The 24,189-nt window shown below is 68.8% G+C and overlaps 2 protein-coding genes across 4 annotated transcripts; both read right to left on the bottom strand.

Annotated features, from left to right (window-relative positions):
• TAPBP (TAP binding protein) lies at positions 1-6,203 on the bottom strand. 2 transcript variants are annotated; one of them, XM_075917439.1, is made up of 8 exons: positions 6,046-6,203; positions 4,673-4,879; positions 3,604-3,879; positions 3,013-3,357; positions 2,259-2,594; positions 1,804-1,893; positions 1,328-1,359; positions 1-362 (listed from the first exon to the last, which is right to left on the bottom strand). In XM_075917439.1, the coding sequence occupies exons 1-8, from the start codon at positions 6,089-6,091 to the stop codon at positions 351-353; spliced, it is 1,344 nt and encodes a 447-aa protein (XP_075773554.1). In that variant the 5' UTR covers positions 6,092-6,203; the 3' UTR covers positions 1-350. The 2 variants fall into 2 exon arrangements, with proteins under 2 accessions (XP_075773554.1, XP_075773555.1); XM_075917440.1 differs by having other exon boundaries at positions 3,013-3,354.
• A 10,643-nt stretch (positions 6,204-16,846) lies between these two features.
• ZBTB22 (zinc finger and BTB domain containing 22) lies at positions 16,847-23,355 on the bottom strand. Of its 2 annotated transcripts, none has more exons than XM_075917438.1 (2): positions 23,219-23,355; positions 16,847-20,667 (listed from the first exon to the last, which is right to left on the bottom strand). In XM_075917438.1, the coding sequence occupies exon 2, from the start codon at positions 20,646-20,648 to the stop codon at positions 19,137-19,139; it is 1,512 nt and encodes a 503-aa protein (XP_075773553.1). In that variant the 5' UTR covers positions 20,649-20,667; positions 23,219-23,355; the 3' UTR covers positions 16,847-19,136. The 2 variants fall into 2 exon arrangements, with proteins under 2 accessions (XP_075773553.1, XP_075773552.1); XM_075917437.1 differs by lacking the exon at positions 23,219-23,355 and adding an exon at positions 23,001-23,192.
• Between the last annotated feature and the right edge of the window lie 834 nt (positions 23,356-24,189).

Below are 24,189 nucleotides of genomic sequence, written 5' to 3'. Positions count from 1 at the left end.
TTGGGGTGTCCCAGGAAAATAGCTTTATTTCTGGGGCCAAAGGCCCCACAGTGCAGAACAGCAGCCGCCACCTTTCCCAGAGCAGGCCGTGTGCCGGGGGGGGGGGGGGGGTGGGCAGCAGGGGAGGCATGGGGAAAGCAGGCCAAGAGGGGCAGGGGGAGCAGCAGGGGAGGCGGCTGCATGGTGAGGGAGGATGGGGGTGGGGCCTGGCGGCACAGCGGGCATAGGGGAGAGGAAATTGCCCTTCACTGTCCATTGAGCCCCACAACACTGGTTCCTGTCCTGGGGTCACAGTCTTGTTTTGGGGGTCACAGATCAGGCCCCAAAATCTCCGCTGCCCTTGGCATGTCTCACTCTGATTTCTGTGGGGAGAAGCGTCATGTAAGAATCACACCACAAAATCCAGGGGACACTGTGGGTCAGGAACTAACTGTGGGGGGAGCTCCTGGCCTTGCCCAGCAGGGGGTGCTGTGGGGCAGGGCACTTGGCTGGGGGAGAGAGCCCAGAGTCGCCCAGCAGGGGGTGCTGAGGGGCAGGACACTGGCTGTGGAGGGGGAGCTCCCAGTGTCGCCTAGCAGGGGGCGCTGTGGGGCAGGACACTGGCTGTGGGGGATAGGGGGAGGGGAGCTCCCCGCCTCATCCAGCAGGGGGTGCTGTGGGGCAGGACACTGGCTGTGGGGGATAGGGGGAAGGGAGCTCCGCGCCTCATCCAGCAGGGGGTGCTGAGGGGCAGGACACTGGCTGTGGAGGGGGAGCTCCCAGTGTCGCCCAGCAGGGGGCGCTGTGGGGCAGGACACTGGCTGTGGGGGATAGGGAGAGGGGAGCTCCCCACCTCATCCAGCAGGGGGTGCTGAGGGGCAGGACACTGGCTGTGGAGGGGGAGCTCCCAGTGTCGCCTAGCAGGGGGCGCTGTGGGGCAGGACACTGGCTGTGGGGGATAGGGGGAGGGGAGCTCCCCGCCTCATCCAGCAGGGGGTGCTGTGGGGCAGGACACTGGCTGTGGGGGATAGGGGGAAGGGAGCTCCGTGCCTCATCCAGCAGGGGGTGCTGAGGGGCAGGACACTGGCTGTGGAGGGGGAGCTCCCAGTGTCGCCCAGCAGGGGGCGCTGTGGGGCAGGACACTGGCTGTGGGGGATAGGGGGAGGGGAGCTCCCCGCCTCATCCAGCAGGGGGTGCTGAGGGGCAAGACACTGGCTGTGGAGGGGGAGCTCCCAGTGTCGCCTAGCAGGGGGCGCTGTGGGGCAGGAGCGCCCAGCCTCGCCCAGCAGGGGGGCGCTGTGGGGCAAGGGGCAGGAGCGCTGTGGGGCACAGGCTGGGGGGTATTTACCTTGGTTTTCTCTTCAGCTCCGGCTGGGCAGACTGAAAAAGGAAGGGAGACAGGAGTGAGCCACCCCCGGCAGGAGCAGTGAGAACGGGGGGCAGGTGCTCTATAGCCCTGTCCATGGGGGTACAGGCGAGGCTGGGGGGTCTGAGGGACATTGGGACACAGCAGCTCTGGTGGAGAGAGGTGCAGGGGGCGGACTGGGATGCAGTGGGCAGGCCGGGGGTAGCTGGGGGAGAGGCAGGCACAGGGAGTCAGAGGGGGGGATATTGCAGAGGAGGCTGGCTGGTTGGGGGTGCAGTGGAAGATGGCAGGGGGCTGCTAGGAGGTGGGGCGGGTGAATGAGGCCAGGGAAGCACTGACCTTTGTAGCAGAGGATTTGCATGGGGGGAAGGGTGATGCTGGGGGGGACACCCTTGTTTTCGAGGAGGTGGGGGGCGTAGGTGGGACCTGGGGGGGCGTGACACTGGGGGGAGACGCACCCTTGTTTCCGAGGAAGCGGAAGAGCCCGTAGAGCAGGAACGCAGCCAGGAACATCCCGATGGCGTCCTCCAGGGAGGGGCCCGTGGCACCTGGGGCAGGTGCGTGTGTGAGACTGAGACACCCCCCCACGGCAGCCCTCCCCCCATGCCCTGTGCTACCCCCTCCCCATTCTACCCTCCATCCCCCCGATCCCCCAGCACCCACCTCCAGCGTCACCCCCTCCCTGCTCTCCCCTCCATCCCCCCGATCCCCCAGCACCCACCTCCAGCGTCACCCCCTCCCCGCTCTCCCCTCCATCCCCCCTGAGCCCCCAGCACCCACCTCCAGCGTCACCCCCTCCCCGCTCTCCCCTCCATCCCCCCTGAGCCCCCAGCACCCACCTCCAGAGTCACCCCCTCCCTGCTCTCTCCTCAGCCCGCCCATTGCCTGCCATGGCCCCTGGCCCCGGCCCCACCTGCCACACGGAGCTGGACACTCTTCCGGACAGGCGTGGCCAGGGCAGTGTGGGTCACGTGGCAGCTGTAGGTGGCTCCATGGTCGCTGGTCCGGATGGGCGCCAGGCGGGCAAAGCTGCTCAGGCTGTAGGTGCCGTCGGGGCCACGCCGATGCCCGGACTCCCAGGTCTCAGTCACGTACTCTAGGAGGTCGCCCCCCGTCTCGCCTGGGCCCCGGCGCAGCCAGCTCACCGCCACGTCCAAGGGGAAATAGCCCGAGATCTCGCAGGACAGCTCAGCCGGCGCCCCAGGGCTCACCATCAGGGGGTCAGGGCGCAGCGTCACCACAGGGGGCTCTGAGGGGAAAGCAGCTTAGAAACTGGTCCCGTACCGGCCTCCGCGGACCAGCCTTGTGCCCCTCTTCCCCTGGCAGGCCCAGACAGGGCTGGGGTGCAGGGTGACCTGGAGGGGGAGAGGAGCTACGCCCTCATGGGGGGCACAGGGTCCAGTGCCACCACAGGCAGCTCTGGGAGGAAGGAGGAATTCGCGATCAGTCCCATTCAACCCTGTCCAGCATCCTCAGCGCCTGTGTGTCTAGGGGTACTTGGGCCAATGTGGGTAGCTCTGGGACCCCTCCACCTCAGGGGTAAATATTGGGGTTCACAGCACAGGATGTGGGAGCATCGGCACAGAGTCAGACGTGTGTCACCAGGCTGGGGGGGCAGGAGACGCCCCGGGGCACAGAGGCAGGAGCGTGAGGCCCCCCAGACTCACCAGCGATGCGCAGCTCCAAGGCCTGCTGGGCGTGCAAGTGGGGCAGGTAGATGGTGCAGATGTAGGTGCCTTCGTGCCGCACCCCGACCTGGTGCAGCCGCAGGGAGACGTTGGTGTCCGTGCCCGCCTGCCCCTCCTCCAGGAACAGCTGCGCCCCTTCCTCGGCCACATGGGCCCGGGCTGCCCGCCCATCATAGGCCAGCACCACGCGCCCGGCCCCCCGGTACTGGTAGCGCCACTCCACCGAGAAGGGGCCGGGCGGGGCCGCAAAGCCACAGTCCAGCAGCACGTCGCGGCCCAGGCGGGAGCGCAGCTGGGGGGTGCGGGAGAACACGGAGAGCACTGCTGAGGGGAGAGATGGGGGGTTACCGCTGTGAGCACCACGGGAACAGTGCCACAGGGCAGAGGACCCTGCTGCGAGCTTCACGTAGTGCCCCAGGGGAGGGCAGGGCTGTGAGCACCATGTGGACAGTGCCCTGGGGATGCGCTGTGAGCCCCACGGCAGGAAGTGGAGCCCCAAGGAGACGGGAGGTGCCCACAGCAGGGTTCTGAGGGGCTCCCCCTGCTCCCCACCCTAGTTCCCCTGGTTACCAGTTGCCATGGTGACTGCTGGTGGCTGGGCCCCCGCTGCCTCCTCAGCCTTGAGGACGGTGCTGACCCCATAGCCCCGGGCGGGGGCCTGGACGCTGCTGATGAACCAGGGCCCCCCCAGGCCCGGGGGGCTGCGGTGCTCGGGGGTCAGGCCGGCTGCCCAGGGCACGTGGGCCTCCTGCGGCGCGTAGGCGTTGATCTCACAGGACGGCAGCTCCCCCTCCTTGGGGTGCCCCCCCGCTGGCAGGGGGACCCGGCGCAGGGCCCCTGCGGAGTCTGAGGGAGAGAGACAGAGACCCCAGTGCCCATCTCACCAGGGCACCGGACGCCGGGGGCGGGAGGCACTTGGGAGAATGGGAAAGACGGGGCTGTGAGAGGAGAGTGTGGAGGGGCAGAGGGGAGAAGCTGGGCGGTGTCAGGGGGCTGGCACTGGAGGAGCAGTGGGTGGGAGTACGGGGGGGCAGATGGGATGTGGGGGTATCCCGGGGGCAGTAGGGTGGTATCGGGGGGCTGGCACTGGAGGAGCAGGATGTGGGGATACGGGGGGGCAGATGGGATGTGGAGGTAACCTGGGGGCAGTAGGGTGGTATCGGGGGGCTGGCACTGGAGGAGCAGGATGTGGGGACACAGGTGGGGCAGATGGGATGTGGGGGTATCCCGGGGGCAGTAGGGTGGTATCGGGGGGCTGGCACTGGAGGAGCAGGATGTGGGGATATGGGGGGGCAGATGGGATGTGGAGGTACCCCAGGGGGCAGTAGGGTGGTATTGGGGGGCTGACACTGCAGGAGCAGGATGTGGGGACACAGGGGGGGCAGATGGGATGTGGGGGTAACCTGGGGGCAGTAGGGTGGTTTTGGGGGGCTGACACTGCAGGAGCATGATGTGGGGACACAGGGGGGACAGATGGGATGTGGGGGTAACCTGGGGGCAGTAGGGTGGTTTTGGGGGGCTGACACTGCAGGAGCAGGATGTGGGGACATGGGGGGGCAGATGGGATGTGGGGGTATCCCGGGGGCAGCAGGGCGATAGTGAGGGGGCTGGAACCGGGGGTACAGGAGAGGGCACATACCAGCAATATCGAACACCATGCCTGGCTCTAGGTCAGGGGGCAACTCGGGCTCCGTCTCAGGGTGCCCCGCTCTGGCCCCCCGCAGCATCAGCAGCGCCCGGCGCTGGGTCACAGCGCTTGGCATCACTCCCGCACCCCTGCCGGCCTCCTCCACGAACCAGCAGCTCAGCCGGGAAGGCCCCACTGCAGCCAGGCACAGAGCCAGCCCTGGGGGCCGGGAAGGGGGCGTTAGTGGGGATACACGGACCCTCCAGATGCCTCTCTCCAGCAGTGACTCCCCCGCCAATAAACAGCAGGCTCCCCACAAACAGCCCCCTTCTTCCCTGCCCCTTGGGAGCACAGCACCCCCTGCCCCCATGACCTATGGGGGGTGCAAGGCCAGGATAGGCAATGAGCTGGGCCCACGGGATGGGGCAGGACACCCGGCAGGTGGCCTCGCAGTGTCTCTCGGCAGGGGGGCGGGGGGAGCCGAGTTTCCGGACAGTAGGGTTGCCAGATACTTTCACAAAAAATACTGAACATGGCAGGGGAAAAAAATTGGTTGAGCAAAAAAACCCAAAAAAGCAACCAAGCCACAAAAGCAGCCCCCGCTAAATCCCCTGCGCCCCCCGCGACAGGGGAGACTGTCCCAAGCGGTTTTCTGTCCGAGAAAAGCAGAAAATACGGGACATGTAAAATGTACATTCTGGCTTTTTTACTGGACAGAGGCCACCAATATCGGACACCTGGCAGCCCTGCGGCTCAGGCTGCTCGGTGGAGGGGCGACCTGAGGCCAGACGGACAGAACTCCTGGCGGGGGCTGAGGCCAGACGGATGCAGCTACTGGGGGGGGGGACTGAGGACAGACGGACACAGCTACCGGGGGGAGGGGGGACTGAGGACAGACGGACACAGCTACCGGGGGGAGGGGGGGCTGAGGACAGACGGACACAGCTACTGGGGGGCTGAGGACAGACGGACACAGCTACTGGGGGGGCGCTGAGGACAGACGGACACAGCTACCGGGGGGAGGGGGGGCTGAGGACAGACGGACACAGCTACTGGGGGGAGGGGGGGCTGAGGACAGACGGACACAGCTACTGGGGGGGCTGAGGACAGACGGACACAGCTACTGGGGGGAGGGGGGCTGAGGACAGACGGACACAGCTACCGGGGGGAGGGGGGCTGAGGACAGACGGACACAGCTACCGGGGGGAGGGGGGGGCTGAGGACAGACGGACACAGCTACCGGGGGGCTGAGGACAGACGGACACAGCTACCGGGGGGGGGGGGGCTGAGGACAGACGGACACAGCTACCGGGGGGCTGAGGACAGACGGACACAGCTACTGGGGGGCTGAGGACAGCCGAGGGACGCTCCCGGACCGCACTCACCGGGCAGGAGCAGCAGGGCCGGGGCCAGGGGGCCGAGCGGAGCCATGGTGCGGGGTGAGGGGCGCAGCAGGGCTGGAAATACCCGTCCGGCTTCACTTTCGCTTTCGGGGAGCGGGCGGGACAGACAGACGGACACGCCCCGCCCCTCGCTCCTGCAGCCCCTCCCATCCCCCCCGCCCCTCCCCCGCAGCACCCCTCTCCCCGCCCCCCATCCCCCTGGTCCTCTCCCCTCTCCCCCGTGTGCTCCGCCCCAGTCGGGCTCCCGCTCTCTGCCCCCGGGGCAGACCCTTTGGGGCTCGGGTCTGCCATGCCCGCCCCCCTCCCGCCGCCCAGCTTTAGGGCCCCCCCAGAATTCACGCCTCGGACACAGGGCGGCCTCGGCCACTGGGCTTTATTGTGCAGGGGGGGGGGCAGGCCGAGGGAGCTCGGACTTCGGCGCGTCTCGCTCCCCTTGGGTGACGGGGGGTGTCACTCTGGGGCGCAGCCCAGGGCCCCCAGCGCCAGGCGCCAGACCTCGTTGTGCCGGCCAAACAGCTTCATGGGGCTGCGGAGAGACATCGGAGCTGTCAGGACCCGGGGCGATCCCCCCAACCTGCCCCCCACTACCCCCTCCAACCCGCTGGAAGGGGAAACCGGCCCCCCACTAATCCCCCAGCTCCCGGGTAACAGGGAAACCAGCCCCCCCATTAATCCTCCAGAACCCACTGCCATGGGGAAACCAGCCCCCATTAATTCCCTAGTTCTGGGGGGGATCACAGGGAAACCTGCCCCCTCCCTAATAACACCCCCACCGGCTTGGGCAGCCACTCAGGAGAAATTCAACGGCACTGGACTGACGAGCAGAGAGCCAGCAGCAGCTGTTGCGGGGGTGGTACACATCACAGCTGCCTCGGTGCACAGAAAAAATGTATTCCACACAGGGATGGAAAAAAATGAGAGGGAACATTGCACACACAACATGTCCACCCAGGGAAACCCCCACCTCGTGAAGCGACAGGTAAATGTGCCCCCCCATCAACTTCCCCTCTGGTGTGATAGGTGAGTGTCCCTCCAGTAACCCTCCCTCCACCGACCCCAGTAACCATCCTTGGTGTGACAGTCCCCAGTGACTGTATCACACAAACAAGTCCCCCCCCCAACCCTTTTCCTCCAGATCCTGATGTTAGAGCTGAGTCCTGAACACCCCCCTCCCCAGGTCCCAGTGACACCCACTACCCCCGCCCTGGGGTAACACATGCCCAGGGCCCAGGCAGCCCCAGCTCCCTTGTGGTGCAACGGGCCCCTCCCTGCCTGCTGCAGCTTGTACCCCGATGCTCCCCCCCACCGCGCCAGGGACCCTCAGCTGCTGGGGTTAGTGGCACCAGTGAATTGGAGCCCTTTGATTGGCTGCCTGCCCGCCCCACTAGCCCACCTTCTGGTGCAGAGCAACCAATCATAGCCACTGCAGGCCGAGCCCCCCCCCCCACACACACACACCTCGCAACCCACCGCTTCAGACAGAGGATAACCCCCCCCCCCCACTTTGTGAGCAATGGGCCAGTGCACTCTTCCCCCCCCCCATGCCTCCTGTTATCAGTGGATCAGTCTGCTTTCTTCTCCCCATCTCCTGTGAGCAATGGGTCAGTCTGCTCTCCCCCCCCCAGCAATGGATCCGTCTGTCCTCTTACCCTCACCCCCTCCCTGTGAGCAATGGGTCAGTCTGCTCTCCCCCCCCCAAGCAATGGATCCGTCTGTCCTATTACCCTCACCCCCTCCCTGTGAGCAATGGGTCAGTCTGCTCCCCCCCCATAGCAATGGATCCGTCTGTCCTCTTACCCTCACCCCCTCCCTGTGAGCAATGGGTCAGTCTGCTCTCCCCCCCCCCCAAGCAATGGATCCGTCTGTCCTATTACCCTCACCCCCTCCCTGTGAGCAATGGGTCAGTCTGCTCTCCCCCCCCCAAGCAATGGATCCGTCTGTCCTATTACCCTCACCCCCTCCCTGTGAGCAATGGGTCAAGCCTCTGCCCCCTCCCTAAGCAATGGATCCGTCTGTCCTATTACCCTCACCCCCTCCCTGTGAGCAATGGGTCAAGCCTCTGCCCCCTCCCTGCAGCTGCTCTGAGAAAGGGGGGGGCTAGAACCCCTGGAGCTGCCCCCACAGTCTGCCAGAGCAGAGGCAGGTTGGGGGCAGGCAGAAGGGGGCAAAGTCCCCCCCCGCTAGGTTTGAGGGGGTGGGGGTGGTAGCTCAGAGCAGCCCCCCACCCCCTACAGTGAGCAGATTGGGGGGAGGGGGAAAATAGGTGTCTATCAGAGACAGCCCCAAATCTGAGAACCCTCCCAGCCCCCAGCATGGGGCCATGCCCCAATGGTTTGGGCCTGACTCGGGGGTGCCCCCCCAGTGGCCCTGCAGCTGCACCTGGGGAGGGGGAGCTGGGGGGGAGGTGGCCCTGGCTCCAAGCGTTTCCATCCCCCACGGGGATCACTGGCTCTGCCTGGCCCAGCCTCCTGCCCCACCTGTTGTAGCCGGCCGCGTAGTGCCAGGTGCGCTCGAAGGGCCGGGCGTCCCGTTCCAGGGAGGCGTCCAGGGCCCGGACGTGGGCCCCACGGTTGGCATCTGTGAGCCACCCCCCAAAGGAGCGAACGTAGACAGGCAGAGCCGGGAACTGCTGGAGGAAAACCTGGGCCAGAGAGAGGCAGAGAGTCCCAGCCAGGCAGGGAGCTGTGGGGCAGCCCCCAGGTAGTGGGGTTGGGGCAACGAAGGGAACACGGGTTATTCACAGCAGCCTCCAAGGGTAGATGGGGCAGTCAGGGTCACAGAGCGAGTTTGGTGGGGAGCAGCGTGGGAGGGGGTCCCCGTGGGTAGCAGTGGGGGGGCTCCGTGAGGAGCTTGGGGAGGGTCACTTGGGGCAGGGCCTGTGGGGAGCAGTGGGGGGGGGCTCCATAGGGAGTAGTGGGAGAGGGGCTCCATTGGGAGAGTGGGGGGGGGAGAGTCACTCGGGGCAGGGCCTGTGGGGAGCAGTGGGGGGGGCTCCATAGGGAGTAGTGGGAGAGGGGCTCCATTGGGAGAGTGGGGGGGGGGAGTCACTCGGGGCAGGGCCTGTGGGGAGCAGTGGGGGGGGCTCCATAGGGAGTAGTGGGAGAGGGGCTCCATTGGGAGAGTGGGGAGCAGCGTGGGAGGGGGTCCCCGTGGGTAGCAGTGGGGGGGCTCCGTGAGGAGCTTGCGGAGGGTCACTTGGGGCAGGGCCTGTGGGGAGCAGTGGGGGGGGCTCCATAGGGAGTAGTGGGAGAGGGGCTCCATTGGGAGAGTGGGGGGGTCACTTGGGGCAGGCCCGTGGGGAGCAGTGGGGAGCTCGGGGGGGTCACTTGGGGCAGGCCCGTGGGGAGCAGTGGGGAGCTCGGGGGGGTCACTTGGGGCAGGCCCGTGGGGAGCAGTGGGGAGCTCGGGGGGGTCACTTGGGGCAGGCCCGTGGGGAGCAGTGGGGAGCTCGGGGGGGTCACTTGGGGCAGGCCCGTGGGGAGCAGTGGGGAGCTCGGGGGGGTCACTTGGGGGGTCACTTGGGGCAGGCCCGTGGGGGAGCAGTGGGGAGCTCAGGGGGGGGTCACTTGGGGCAGGCCCCGTGGGGAGCAGTGGGGAGCTCGGGGGGGTCACTTGGGGCAGGCCCGTGGGGAGCAGTGGGGAGCTCGGGGGGGGGTCACTTGGGGCAGGCCCGTGGGGAGCAGTGGGGAGCTCGGGGGGGGGTCACTTGGGCAGGCCCGTGGGGGAGCAGTGGGGAGCTCGGGGGGGGGTCACTTGGGGCAGGCCCGTGGGGAGCTCGGGGGGGGTCACTTGGGGCAGGCCCGTGGGGAGCAGTGGGGAGCTCGGGGGGGGTCACTTGGGGCAGGCCCGTGGGGAGCAGTGGGGAGCTCGGGGGGGGGTCACTTGGGGCAGGCCCGTGGGGAGCAGTGGGGAGCTCGGGGGGTCACTTGGGGCAGGCCCGTGGGGAGCAGTGGGGGAGCTCGGGGGGTCACTTGGGGCAGGCCCGTGGGGAGCAGTGGGGAGCTCGGGGGGGTCACTTGGGGCAGGCCCGTGGGGAGCAGTGGGGAGCTCGGGGGGGGTCCCTTGGGGCAGGCCCGTGGGGAGCTCGGGGGGTCACTCACCGTGGGCTCGTGGGCTGCGGGGGGTGGTCCCTCCGGGCTGCGGGCAGCAGGAAGGACACCGTGAACTCCTGCATCTCCCCAGCAGGCTGCTCCACGCGGGTCAGAACCGGGGCCGTCATGGGGATCTTCACTCCTGGGGGGGGGGGGGGGTTGGCACATTTGCTCGGATTCCACCCCCCCAGCCTGACCCCTTTTCCTCCTGGGCCTGCTCCACTCAACATGAAGCAGCCCGGGGGGGGAGGGGCGGCCCAGCCCCCAGCATTCCCCCCTTAACCTCGGGGGCCTCAGGTGGGAGGGGGAGGTTCTCGGGGTCATGGGGTCTCTGACACCTGGATCATGGGGAGCAGTGGAGGCCTGGCAGATTCTTGGGCTTATTATGAGGGTGGGGGCCTGGAGGGTCTCCATGGGAGGTTGTGGGGCTTGGGGGAACCTGACAGGAATATGGGTGGGGACTGTGGGGGGTCACAGAGGGGCATGTGGCTGGCCAGGGAATATGGGGGTTGGGGAGCTGTGGGCTCTCTGGGGGGGGTCAAACTGGGAGCAGAGGGGCATATGGCTGGGGCAATGGGGTGGGAATTACTTGGGGGGGTCAGGGAGCTGTTGGCTCTCGGGGGGGGGTCAGACAGGGAGGGGAGGGGCTGCAGGGCAGAGGGAGGGGCTTACATGGGGGATCTCTCTGGGGGTGGGTCTGGGGCTGGCAGTGGAGGGGCAGCAGGGGAGGGGCTACATGGGGATCTCTCCGGGGGGCGGGGTCTGAGGCTGGCGGGGGAGGGGCGGCAGGGGAGGGGCTACATGGGGGATCTCTCGGGGGGGGGTCTGAGGCTGGCAGGGGAGGGGCTACATGGGGATCTCTCGGGGGGGGGTCTGAGGCTGGCAGGGGAGGGGCTGCAGTGGAGGGGCTACATGGGGGATCTCTCCGGGGGGGGGGGTCTGAGGCTGGCAGGGGAGGGGCTACATGGGGGATCTCTCCGGGGGGGGTCTGAGGCTGGCAGGGGAGGAGCGGCAGGGGAGGGGCTACATGGGGGATCTCTCCAGTGGGGGGGGGGGGGGTCTGAGGCTGGCAGGGGAGGGGCTGCAGTGGAGGGGCTACATGGGGGATCTCTGGGGGGGGGGGGGTCTGAGGCTGGCAGGGGAGGGGCTGCAGGGCAGAGGGAGGGGGCTACATGGGGAATCTCTTCGGGGGGGGGTCTGAGGCTGGCGGGGGAGGGGCGGCAGGGGAGGGGCTACATGGGGATCTCTCCGGGGGGGGGGTCTGAGACTGGCAGGGGAGGGGCTGCAGGGGAGTGGCTACATGGGGGATCTCTCCGGGGGGGGTCTGAGGCTGGCGGGGGAGGGGCTGCAGGGGAGGGGCTACATGTGGGATCTCTCCGGGGGAGGGGGTCTGAGGCTGGCGGGGGAGGGGCTGCAGTGGAGGGGCTACATGGGGGATCTCTCCGGGGGGGGTCTGAGACTGGCGGGGGAGGGGCTGCAGTGGAGGGGCTACATGGGGGATCTCTCCGGGGGGGGTCTGAGACTGGCGGGGGAGGGGCTGCAGGGCAGAGGGAGGGGCTACATGGGGAATCTCTTCGGGGGGGGGTCTGAGGCTGGCAGGGGAGGGGCGGCAGGGGAGGGGCTACATGGGGGATCTCTCGGGGGGGGGTCTGAGACTGGCGGGGGAGGGGCGGCAGGGGAGGGGCTACATGGGGGATCTCTCCGGGGGGGGGGTCTGAGACTGGCGGGGGAGGGGCTGCAGGGGAGTGGCTACATGGGGGATCTCTCCGGGGGGGGGTCTGAGGCTGGCGGGGGAGGGGCTGCAGGGGAGGGTCTACATGTGGGATCTCTCCGGGGGAGGGGGTCTGAGGCTGGCGGGGGAGGGGCTGCAGTGGAGGGGCTACATGGGGGATCTCTCCAGGGGGGGTCTGAGACTGGCGGGGGAGGGGCTGCAGTGGAGGGGCTACATGGGGGATCTCTCCGGGGGGGGGTCTGAGACTGGCGGGGGAGGGGCTGCAGTGGAGGTGCTACATGGGGGATCTCTCCGGGGGGGGGTCTGAGACTGGCGGGGGAGGGGCTGCAGTGGAGGGGCTACATGGGGGATCTCTCCGGGGGGGGTCTGAGACTGGCGGGGGAGGGGCTGCAGTGGAGGGGCTACATGGGGGATCTCTCCGGGGGGGGGGGTCTGAGGCTGGCGGGGGAGGGGCGGCAGGGGAGGGGCTACATGGGGGATCTCTCCGGGGGAGGGTCTGAGGCTGGCAGGGGAGGGGCGGCAGGGGAGGGGCTACATGGGGGATCTCTCGGGGGGGGGTCTGAGGCTGGCAGAAGAGGGGCTGCAGGGGGGATCTCTCCGGGGGGGGGGGTCTGAGGCTGGCAGGGGAGGGGCTGCAGTGTAGGGGCTACATGGGGGATCTCTCGGGGGGGGTCTGGGGCTGGCAGGGGAGGGGCGGCAGGGGAGGGGCTACATGGGGGATCTCTCCGGGGGGGGGTCTGAGACTGGCGGGGGAGGGGCTGCAGGGAAGGGGCTACATGGAGGATCTCTCCGGGGGGGGGTCTGACGCTGGCGGGGGTGGGGCGGCAGGGGAGGGGCTACATGGGGGATCTCTCGGGGGGGGGTCTGAGACTGGCAGGGGAGGGGCGGCAGGGGAGGGGCTACATGGGGGATCTCTCGGGGGGGGGTCTGGGGCTGGCAGGGGAGGGGCTGCAGGGGAGGGGCTACATGGGGGATCTCTCGGGGGGGGTCTGAGGCTGGCGGGGGAGGAGCTGCAGGGGGATCTCTCCGGGGGGGGGTCTGAGGCTGGCAGGGGAGAGGCTACATGGGGGTTCTCTCCGGGGGGGGTCTGAGGCTGGCAGGGGAGGGGCGGCAGGGGAGGGGCTACATGGGGGATCTCTCCGGGGGGGGGTCTGAGGCTGGCGGGGGGGAGCTGCGTGAGGGGCTCTGGGGGATCTTTCCGGGGGGGGGGGTCTGAGGCTGGCGGGGGAGGGGCTACATGGGGATCTCTCCGGGGGGGTCTGAGGCTGGTGGGGGAGGGGCTACATGGGGGATCTCTCGGGGGGGGTCTGAGGCTGGCGGGGGAGAGGCTACATGGGGGATCTCTCGGGGGGGGTCTGGGGCTGGCGGGGGGGGGCTGCGTGAGGGGCTCTGGGGGATCTCTCGGGGGGGGTCTGAGGCTGGCGGGGGGGGGCTGCAGGGCAGAGGGAGGGGCTGCAGGGGGGATCTCTCCGGGCGGGGGTCTGGGGCTGGCGGGGGAGGGGCTACATGGGGATCTCTCGGGGGGGGTCTGAGGCTGGCGGGGGGGGCTGCGTGAGGGGCTCTGGGGGATCTCTCGGGGGGGGTCTGAGGCTGGCGGGGGGGGGCTGCGTGAGGGGCTCCGGGGGTCACCTTACCCAGCTGGTTCTGGCCCTGGATGTAGCGGAGGAGGCGCCAGAAGCCGGTCACCTTGGCCGCAGCGTAGGTGCTGTTCACGCGGGTGCTGACCCAGGCTGAGGGGGGGTAAAGCCGGCCCTGTGGGGCAGAGCATGGGGGAGTCCCTGCTCCCCCCCCAGAGATGGGGGGGGTCTCAGCAAGGTCTCCCTCTCCCCCGGGGCCTCACCTGGTAGTCAGGGCTGGTGCAGTTGAGGTCAAAGTTGAAACATTCAGCAACTTCCCTGCAGAATTCGGGCTTCTCCCTGCAAAGCCCCATAGGCAGAGTCAGGGCCCCCAGCCCCAGGACTGGCCCCGTGACCGCCCCTCCCTGTAACTGGTCCTGTTGCCCCTGGGGGGTTGCGCAGGACTCGCTCTCCTGCCCCGTGGCATGGGGGGGGGAAGGAGTTTGGGGATTCCCCCCCCCACCCTGCTCACCTCTCTCCCCAGGCCTCCCATGCTAAGGCCAGGAGCAGTAGGGGGGCCATTCGCAGAGCCATCCTGAGGGGCGTCGTAACAGAAGCTGCAGGGAGAGACTCAGGCTGGTGAGAGCCGCCCCCCCCCGCACGCTCCCCATTGCACCCAAGGCCAGAGAACATGGGGTGCTACCACAAACCACCCAGCCTGTAGGCCCCTACACCCACTAGTCCCCCCAGCACCTGCCATCCAGTGGGATCAGCCCCCAGAGCCCCCCAAATCCAAACACCCAAGCTCTGACCCCACCAGTTCCCCCAGCCCAGTGGGATCAGCCCCCAGGGCCCCCCAACAGTCCCTCAGCCCAAAAGGATCAGCTTCCAGGACCCCTCCAAATCCAGAGACCGCAAGCTCTGAACCCCCACCCTCCTGCCGACTCACTGGGGTGGAGCGTTTGGAGTGTCACCCAGCTCTTCCCCTGCGTTTGGGCTCAAACCAGTTGTGGGGTTGCTTTTATCCTGTGCCCCACGGGGGGGGGGGGGTTATATAACCCCATGCCCAGCCCCTTTGGGCTGTGAATCTGGCTTGCTGTGCTGGTTGTGTAACGGGACCGGGTGTGTGTGATATAACCAGCAACAAGGACAGACAGGAACCTCAAAACAGCATGTGCCAGGGCGTTGGGGGGCCGGCTGCGTCCAGGGCCCCAGCTTGGCATAGAGGGGGACTTGGCCGGAGGGGATCCCAGCCGGGGGGACCTCATGCCATTTTGGGGTCCATTCCTGGAGGGGCGCTGCCCGTGGGTGACTATCCCCCTCGGGGGCACTGGAACAATAAGAGGCAGGAGCCAGGCGTCAACAGACCAATAAATATTTATAGACATTAAAAAACCAACAGAATCAAGTTACAAAAGGGACGAGACGGGAGCCACGGGGACGGGGACAGGGAACGGGGAGCCCTGCTCTGAGCACAGCAGACGTACCACACCCAGCTCCGGAGGGGGAGCCACGGGGACGGGGACGGGGACCGGGGAGCCCTGCTCTGAGCACAGCAGATGCACCGCACCCAGCTCCTCTGCACCAGGAGGGGGAGCCACGGGAACGGGGAGCCCTGCTCTGAGCACAGCAGACGTACCACACCCAGCTCCTCTGCACCAGGAGGGGGAGCCACGGGGACGGGGAGCAGGGAGCCCTGCTCTGAGCACAGCAGACGCACCGCACCCAGCTCCTCTGCACCAGGAGGGGGAGCCACGGGAACGGGGAGCCCTGCTCTGAGCACAGCAGACGTACCACACCCAGCTCCTCTGCACCAGGAGGGGGAGCCACGGGGACGGGGAGCAGGGAGCCCTGCTCTGAGCACAGCAGACGCACCACACCCAGCTCCTCTGCGCCAGGAGGGGGAGCCACAGGGACGGGGAACGGGGAGCCCTGCTCTGAGCACAGCAGACGTACCACACCCAGCTCCTCTGCGCCAGGAGGGGGAGCCACGGGAACGGGGAGCAGGGAGCCCTGCTCTGAGCACAGCAGACGCACCGCACCCAGCTCCTCTGCGCCAGGAGGGGGAGCCACGGGGACGGGGAGCAGGGAGCCCTGCTCTGAGCACAGCAGACGCACCGCACCCAGCTCCTCTGCGCCAGGAGGGGGAGCCAAGGGGACGGAGAGCAGGGAGCCCTGCTCTGAGCACAGCAGACGCACCGCACCCAGCTCCTCTGCGCCAGGAGGGGGAGCCACGGGGACGGGGAGCAGGGAGCCCTGCTCTGAGCACAGCAGACGCACCGCACCCAGCTCCTCTGCGCCAGGAGGGGGAGCCACGGGGACGGGGAGCAGGGAGCCCTGCTCTGAGCACAGCAGACGCACCGCACCCAGCTCCTCTGCGCCAGGAGGGGGAGCCACGGGGACGGGGAGCAGGGAGCCCTGCTCTGAGCACAGCAGACGCACCGCACCCAGCTCCTCTGCGCCAGGAGGGGGAGCCACGGGGACGGGGAGCAGGGAGCCCTGCTCTGAGCACAGCAGACGCACCGCACCCAGCTCCTCTGCGCCAGGAGGGGGAGCCACGGGAACGGGGAGCCCTGCTCTGAGCACAGCAGACTTACCGCACCCAGCTCCTCTGCGCCAGGAGGGGGAGCCACGGGAACGGGGAGCCCTGCTCTGAGCACAGCAGACGCACCGCACCCAGCTCCTCTGCGCCAGGAGGGGGAGCCACGGGGACGGGGAGCAGGGAGCCCTGCTCTGAGCACAGCAGACGCACCGCACCCAGCTCCTCTGCGCCAGGAGGGGGAGCCACGGGGACGGGGAGCCCTGCTCTGAGCACAGCAGACGCACCGCACCCAGCTCCTCTGCGCCAGGAGGGGGAGCCACGGGGACGGGGAGCAGGGAGCCCTGCTCTGAGCACAGCAGACGCACCGCACCCAGCTCCTCTGCGCCAGGAGGGGGAGCCACGGGGACGGGGAGCCCTGCTCTGAGCACAGCAGACGCACCGCACCCAGCTCCTCTGCGCCAGGAGGGGGAGCCACGGGGACGGGGAGCAGGGAGCCCTGCTCTGAGCACAGCAGACGCACCGCACCCAGCTCCTCTGCGCCAGGAGGGGGAGCCACGGGGACGGGGAGCAGGGAGTCCTGCTCTGAGCACAGCAGACGCACCGCACCCAGCTCCTCTGCGCCAGGAGGGGGAGCCACGGGGACGGGGAGCAGGGAGCCCTGCTCTGAGCACAGCAGACGCACCGCACCCAGCTCCTCTGCGCCAGGAGGGGGAGCCACGGGAACAGGGAGCCCTGCTCTGAGCACAGCAGACGCACCGCACCCAGCTCCTCTGCGCCAGGAGGGGGAGCCACGGGAACGGGGAGCAGGGAGCCCTGCTCTGAGCACAGCAGACGCACCGCACCCAGCTCCTCTGCGCCAGGAGGGGGAGCCATGGGGACGGGGAGCAGGGAGCCCTGCTCTGAGCACAGCAGACGCACCGCACCCAGCTCCTCTGCGCCAGGAGGGGGAGCAGCACCCCAGGCTGCAGCAGGGAAAACAGGCACAGAGGTACAACGGGGGGAGACTTACTCTGTAACGAGGAGAACCCAGGAGTCCTGGCTCCTCTCTCCCAGCCCCTTCACCCTACCGCACCCCACTGCTAACCCACGGCTGGGGAGAGAACCCAGGAGTCCTGGCTCCCCTCCCCCAACCTCTTCACCCTACCGCACCCCACTGCTAACCCACGGCTGGGGAGAGAACCCAGGAGTCCTGGCTCCCCTCCCCCAACCCCTTCACCCTACCGCACCCCACAGCTAACCCACGGCTGGGGAGAGAACCCAGGAGTCCTGGCTCCCCTCCCCCAACCCCTTCACCCTACCGGACCCCACTGCTAACCCATGGCTGGGGAGAGTCCTGGCTCCCCTCCCCGAACCCCTTCATCCTACCGCACCCCACTGCTAACCCACGGCTGGGGAGAGAACCTAGGAGTCCTGGCTCCCCTCCCCCAATCCCTTCACCCTACCGCACCCCACTGCTAACCCACGGCTGGGGAGAGAACCCAGGAGTCCTGGCTCCCCTCCCCCAACCCCTTCACCCTACCGCACCCCACTGCTAACCCACGGCTGGGGAGAGAACCTAGGAGTCCTGGCTCCCCTCCCCCAACCCCTTCACCCTACCGCACCCCACTGCTAACCCACGGCTGGGGAGAGAACCCAGGAGTCCTGGCTCCCCTCCCCCAACCCCTTCACCCTACCGCACCCCACTGCTAACCCACGGCTGGGGAGAGAACCTAGGAGTCCTGGCTCCCCTCCCCCAACCCCTTCACCCTACCGCACCCCACTGCTAACCCACGGCTGGGGAGAGAACCTAGGAGTCCTGGCTCCCCTCCCCCAATCCCTTCACCCTACCGGACCCCACTGCTAACCCACGGCTGGGGAGAGAACCCAGGGGTCCTGGCTTCCAGTCCTGCCCCTCAGGCCCCAGAGCTGGGGAGAGAACCCAGGAATCTGCAGGCCCAGAGCAGCAGCTTCCCCACTAGCCCAGCGCTGGGTGGGGGGGTGTTAGAGCCCCCCCTTATCCCTGCTCAGTTTGCTATGGGGGGATTACTAAAACAAATACCCGGGAACCAGCCCTTCCCCCTGGAATGCCCCGTGGGGCCGGGGAGGGTGTAGTACCAACCTGCAGCTTCTCTCTGTGGGAAGGGGGTGCGGGCCAGGCCAGCCCTGGAGGGGCTCTGGCCCCCAGGGAGGGAAGAGCTGGAGGGACGGGAGCAGGTCAGAAGGGGGCGCTGTTCCAGGGAGGGACAGAGGAACCCCCACTACAAAGTGAGGGGGACATGGGTCCTATCCCCCCCAGAGGCCAGCTCTGCTCTGGTCCCTGCCCCGAACTGACCCTGCTAATCCTGGTGAGCGCTCAGCCACCCACAGCCCACCTGGGCAGCTGCTCCTGGGCTGGGCGGGCTAGCGGGAGCACAGCAGCCCAGGGCGTCTCAGCGTGAGTCCCACAAGGCATTATACTTCTTCCCTGCCCTTCCAGCATGCTGCGGTCCATCTCCAGCGCCCCCTGCCCGCCTGCCGCTGGGCCCAGCCCCGGATCCCCCACGGCCAGGAGGCCCGGCTCCAGGGTGGAGGTGGGCTGGCCTGAGGGGAGATGGGGCCGGGCCCACGCTCAAGAAGGGACAGAGGAGTGGGTGGCAGATTCCATTACACAGACGAGAAAACGCAAGTAAATCACAGACGGCTGGATAGACAGGGACACAGACTCACCGACCCACAGGTCGGCCTGCTACATACAGCACAGAGGGGCACGCCCCATAAAGACCCCCCCAGCTCCTTAGCCCATCATGTGCATGGGAGGGGTCCCCACCCAGCAAGGACGGGGTTAGTGTTACAAGTTCCTCAAGGACCCAGGAGTCCTAGCCTCCGCCCGGGCACACAGCTAGGGACCCACAAAGCCACAGGCCAAGGAATCCAGCCCCCTCCTAGCCCCAGAATGGCAGGGGGAAGGGATTCACAATTTAGGGGCCCGAGAGAGATTTCAGTCTGTACAATCATCACTGCTCCCGTCTCCCCCAGCTCCCCTCCCTGCCCCACAGCATAATGGGAAGAGGCGGCCAATGCGGGCAGGGGTCCATTCACTGGTAAGTCTGTGCAGCGGGTTCCAGGAGGCACCCTGGCAGCAGGAGGGGGCGTCTCTGCACCCCAGGGTCCGTTGGGGAGGGAGCTCCCCGCGGTCACATCTTGGCCCCAGTGCCCCCGCTAAAGCCCAGTTCGCTGCGGGGAGACCGCCCTGCAGCCTGGCCCTCCCGCAGCGCTGCCCAGTCGCCCTCCCCTGCCCCGCCAGCGTGCTCTTTCTTGGAGGGGGTGCCCGGGGCCGCCAGGCGGTGCCGCCGCTCGCAGTGCCCCTTGTGGCGCATGAAGCTGTCGCGCCACATGAACTTCTTGGCGCAGACGTCGCACTCGTAGGGCTTGAGACCAGTGTGGGTCTTCATGTGCTCCGTCAGGTGGTGCTTCATCTTGAACTTCTTGTTGCAGACGGGGCAGTCGAAGGGGCGCAGGTTGAGGTGCATGTTGACGTGCCGGTCCCGCATGCTCTTGTGGGAGAAGGCCTTGCCGCAGTGGCACATGAAGATCTTGTTGCCGTCACCCGAGCCAGCCGCCAGCTGCACGGCCCCATGCTCCACAGGCGCCTGCGGGGGGAAGACCAGGATCTGGTTGCCCTGCATGTCCATGGGCATGAGGGAGCGCTGGGCGAAGCTGCTGCCGGCCCCCGGCCCCTCCTCCAGGCCCTCGTAGGCCGAGGGGAAGTCCTCCGAGGACTCACAGAAGTTGACCTGCTCCTCCAGCTTGGCCCCGGAAGGCTGGGTCAGCGTGCGCACGTCACTGATGCTCAGGGGGGGCTCACCAGGGGCGGGCCCCACCTCCACCGGGTCCTCGTCCTCCTCGCAGGTCAGTACCAGGTCCTCCTGCGGCCGCTCCTTCTTGATGTACACCCACTGCTTTTGGGGCACGATGCTGGGCTGCACGTAGGCTGGGCGCCGCCCCCCACCCCCACCGTCCCCGCCGCTGTCGCTCACGTCATCGTCTGTCTCCAGGAGGAACCGGCTGCCCCCAGAGAAGGGCTCAGGGCCGCGGGCAGGGCCCTTCTCGGCCTGGAAGATCACCTCCTCGTCTGGTCCCTCCGATCCGTCCCGTTCCACGCCGCCCGCCGCCCCCCGCAGAGGGTACTTTGCTGCCCCATGCTCTGGCCCCTCGCCCGTCTCCCGGGGGCTGAAGTAGTTGCTGCTGCTGGGGGACTGGTTCTCGCTTGTGCGACTGGAGTGGGCGCGGAAGGAGGAGGAGGGCGAGGGGCCGGCGGCGCCCCGCCCCTCCTTGAGCAGCTCCGTGCACTTGTCCACGATGTGCCACATCTGCAGCACGCTGCCCACGGTGAGGAAGTTGACGATCTCGTCCGAGGCCATGCTGAGCTTGCCGGTGTAGGCAGAGCCCAGCACGGTCTCGAAGGCACCCGGGTCCATGACATTGGGCAGCACGATGGACGTCATGTTCTTGAGCAGCACCTGGTCGTGGAAGTAGGGCGAGGAGGCGGCCAGCACGGCCCGGTGGGCCCGGAAGACCCGGCCCTGCACGTGGATGGAGATGTCACAGAGCTTGCCCTCCACCCGCTGCTGGTTCAGGTTCTCCAGCAGGGCGCTGGTGATCTCAGGGAAGTCTACGTGCACGATGGCCCCGCACGCCGGGTCCATGTTGCCGGCGATGCGCTGCCTGCGGGAGACAGAGGGGCAGAGCTGTGAAGTGCTGGGACACCCCCCCCCTTCCTCGATGCTGCACCCCACAGACCCCCCAGGGCCCGAGCGCTTGGCAGAAGTCAGCCTTGGCTTTCCACAGGCTGTTTGACAGGAACAGAGCAATGCCCCTGGACCTGGGAATGTGGAGGAGGGGTGCCACTGGCAGAGACGGGGTTTCTGGGTGGTGGGAGCAGGAGCAGGGTACTCTGATGGGAGACTCCAGTGCCCCTCTTCCCCATCTTGCCTTATTGCCAAATCACAATTCCCTCCCCATAGCTCCTGTCATAACCCTCCGCCCCACCCCACCAACAGCCATTCCTGCTCCCACGCCATCCCCAATGTGTGCCCCTCCTGCCAACACCTCTCCATACTCCCCCGCCCCGCCCGATTCCAATGGCTCCTAGTCCAGCCCACAACCCCTCCCCCGGGAAAGCAGCAAAACGTATGGCTGATGGAAAATGACTCCAGGTAAGTTAAACTCAAAGCTACCCAGAGACTGCACACAACTGGGTGAGCGGGTCCCAAACGGGCACCTGCAATTCAGCACCGCTACAAGCAGAACTCTACACACGGGAAACGTGATCCCCACTGGACCCCCAAACGAATGGGTCTCAGTTAGTTGGGACCACTCAGCGGAGGTGACTAGTGAGAGGACACCCAGGGCGGAGACAAGCTCCCTCCACCCCAGGCTCTGCCCCTCCTCGCAGACCAGAGGAACAACCGGCTGGGGGGCCAGTGGCGGCTGGGGGGCCAGTGGCGGCTGGGGGGCCACATTGCTCCGCTCCCCTGGGGAGTGAGGGACAAAGATCGCCTAGAACTGGAAGGGACCTCAGTCCAGCGCCCCCCCGCGGGACCAAGTACCATCCCTGGCAGATTCTGCCCAAAGCCCCAAAGGCCCCTCAAGCATCGAACTCCCAACCCTGCGTAGGCAGGCCCTGCTCCAACCCCTGAGCCACCCTCCCCGGGGGGGCACGTGCGGCGCCCACCCCGCAGCAGGGACCACGAGAGCCGCGCGCTCCTCGCTGGGCGGGGCCACTGGATCAGCCCCAGCGCCGGGCTGGGCGGACCATTGGTCTGACCCGGGGGCCGCTCCCAGCCCCCCCGCCTCCCCTCACCTACCCCCCAGCCCCCCCCCGGCCCGCCTCCCAGCCCCCCCTCACCTACCCCCAGCCCCCCCTGCCTCCCCTCACCTACCCCCCAGCCCCCCCCGGCCCGCCTCCCAGCCCCCCCTCACCTATTCCCAGCCCCCCCTGCCTCCCCTCACCTACCCCCCAGCCCCCCCGGCCCGCCTCCCAGCCCCCCCTCACCTACCCCCAACCCCCCCTGCCTCAGCTCACCTACCCCCCAGCCCCCCCCGGCCCGCCTCCCAGCCCCCCCCTCACCTACCCCCAACCCCCCCTGCCTCAGCTCACCTACCCCCCAGCCCGCCTCCCAGCCCCCCCTCACCTACCCCCAGCCCCCCCTGCCTCCCCTCACCTACCCCCCAGCCCCCCCCGACCCGCCTCCCAGCCCCCCCTCACCTACCCCCAGCCCCCCCTGCCTCCCCTCACCTACCCCCCAGCCCCCCCCGGCCCGCCTCCCAGCCCCCCCTCACCTATTCCCAGCCCCCCCTGCCTCCCCTCACCTACCCCCCAGCCCCCCCGGCCCGCCTCCCAGCCCCCCCTCACCTACCCCCAACCCCCCCTGCCTCAGCTCACCTACCCCCCAGCCCCCCCCGGCCCGCCTCCCAGCCCCCCCCTCACCTACCCCCAACCCCCCCTGCCTCAGCTCACCTACCCCCCAGCCCGCCTCCCAGCCCCCCCTCACCTACCCCCAGCCCCCCCTGCCTCCCCTCACCTACCCCCCCCGCCTCCCCCCCGGCCCGTCTCCCAGCCCCCCCTCACCTACCCCCCCGCCTCCCCGCCCCCCCTCACCTACCCCCCAGCCCCCCCCGGCCCGTCTCCCCGCCCCCCCTCACCTACCCCCCAGCCCCCCCCCGGCCCGTCTCCCCGCCCCCCCTCACCTACCCCCCAGCCCCCCCCCCCGGCCTGTCTCCCAGCCCCCCCTCACCTACCCCCCAGCCCCTCCTGCCTCCCCTCACCTACCCCCCAGCCTCCCCCGGCCTGTCTCCCAGCCCCCAGCCCCCCCCCGGCCTGTCTCCCAGCCCCCCTCACCTACCCCCCAGCCCCCCCAGCCCGTCTCCCCGCCCCCCCTCACCTACCCCCCCCGTCTCCCCGCCCCCCCTCACCTACCCCCCAGCCCCCCCCGGCCCGTCTCCCAGCCCCCCCTCACCTACCCCCCAGCCCCCGTTGCCCCGTCCCCGCTGCTCACCCGCCGCTCGCGCTCCGGGGCTCAGGCCGCCGCCGCCATCTTGTTAATCCCCCTCCGCCTCCGGCCCCGCCCCGACTTAAAGGGGCAGGCGCGGCGCCACGGGGACAGAGTCGGCCGACACCAAGACCTCCCCTTTAATGCGGCCCCCTCGCGGCGGCCCGGCCTCTTAAAGGCACAGGGGCGGGTGCCACCTAGGTTGGCCGACACCGCCGCCTCACCTTTAAATGCCGAGCCTGAGAGGCCTTAAAGCGCTGCGCAGGCGCCCTGGCGTCCCCGGGAAAGTGTCCTCCGACGGGCCCGCCCGCCCGGCCTTTAACGCTCGCCTCACTGACAGACAGGCAGCCTAGCCCCGCCCCCCTCCCACTGCCAGCCTAGCCCCGCCCCCACTGCCACCTGCCCTCCACTGCCAGCCTAGCCCCGCCCCCTCCCACTGCCAGCCTAGCCCCGCCCTGCCCCCACCCCCTCCCACAGCTACCTGCCCCCCACTGCCACCCCGTCACAGGCTAGCCCACTTCCCCCCCCCCCCCCCGAGACACCAGCCCTTGCCCAGCCCCTCCCCAGGTCACTGCCCACTCCCCCCCCCCCAGAGACACCAGCCCTTGCCCAGCCCCTCCCCAGGTCACTGCCCACTCCCCCCCCCCCAGAGACACCAGCCCTTGCCCAGCCCCTCCCCAGGTCACTGCCCACTCCCCCCCCCCCCAGAGACACCAGCCCTTGCCCAGCCCCTCCCCAGGTCACTGCCCACTCCCCCCCCCAGAGACACCAGCCCTTGCCCAGCCCCCCCATCACTGCCCACTCCCCTCCCCCCCAGAGACCCCAGCCCCCCCAGTCACAGCCTGACCCAGCCCCTCCCCCTCCCCGGGTCACTGCCCACTCCCCTCCCCTCCAGACACACCAGCCCTTGCCCCTCCCCGGGTCACTGCCCACTCCCCTCCCCCCCCAGAGACACCAGCCCTTACCCCTCCCCGGGTCACTGCCCACTCCCCTCCCCCCCCAGAGACACCAGCCCCTCCCCCTCCCCGGGTCACTGCCCACTCCCCTCCCGCCCAGACACACCAGCCCCTCCCTCTCCCCCTCCCCGGGTCACTGCCCACTCCCCTCCCGCCCAGACACACCAGCCCCTCCCTCTCCCCCTCCCCGGGTCACTGCCCACTCCCCTCCCCCCCAGAGACACCAGCCCCTCCTCCTC

The sequence above is a fragment of the Pelodiscus sinensis genome, unplaced genomic scaffold (assembly GCF_049634645.1).
Source record: "Pelodiscus sinensis isolate JC-2024 unplaced genomic scaffold, ASM4963464v1 ctg171, whole genome shotgun sequence".
NCBI classification, from domain to species: domain Eukaryota; kingdom Metazoa; phylum Chordata; order Testudines; family Trionychidae; genus Pelodiscus; species Pelodiscus sinensis.
This window is presented reverse-complemented; position numbering and strand designations above follow the sequence as displayed.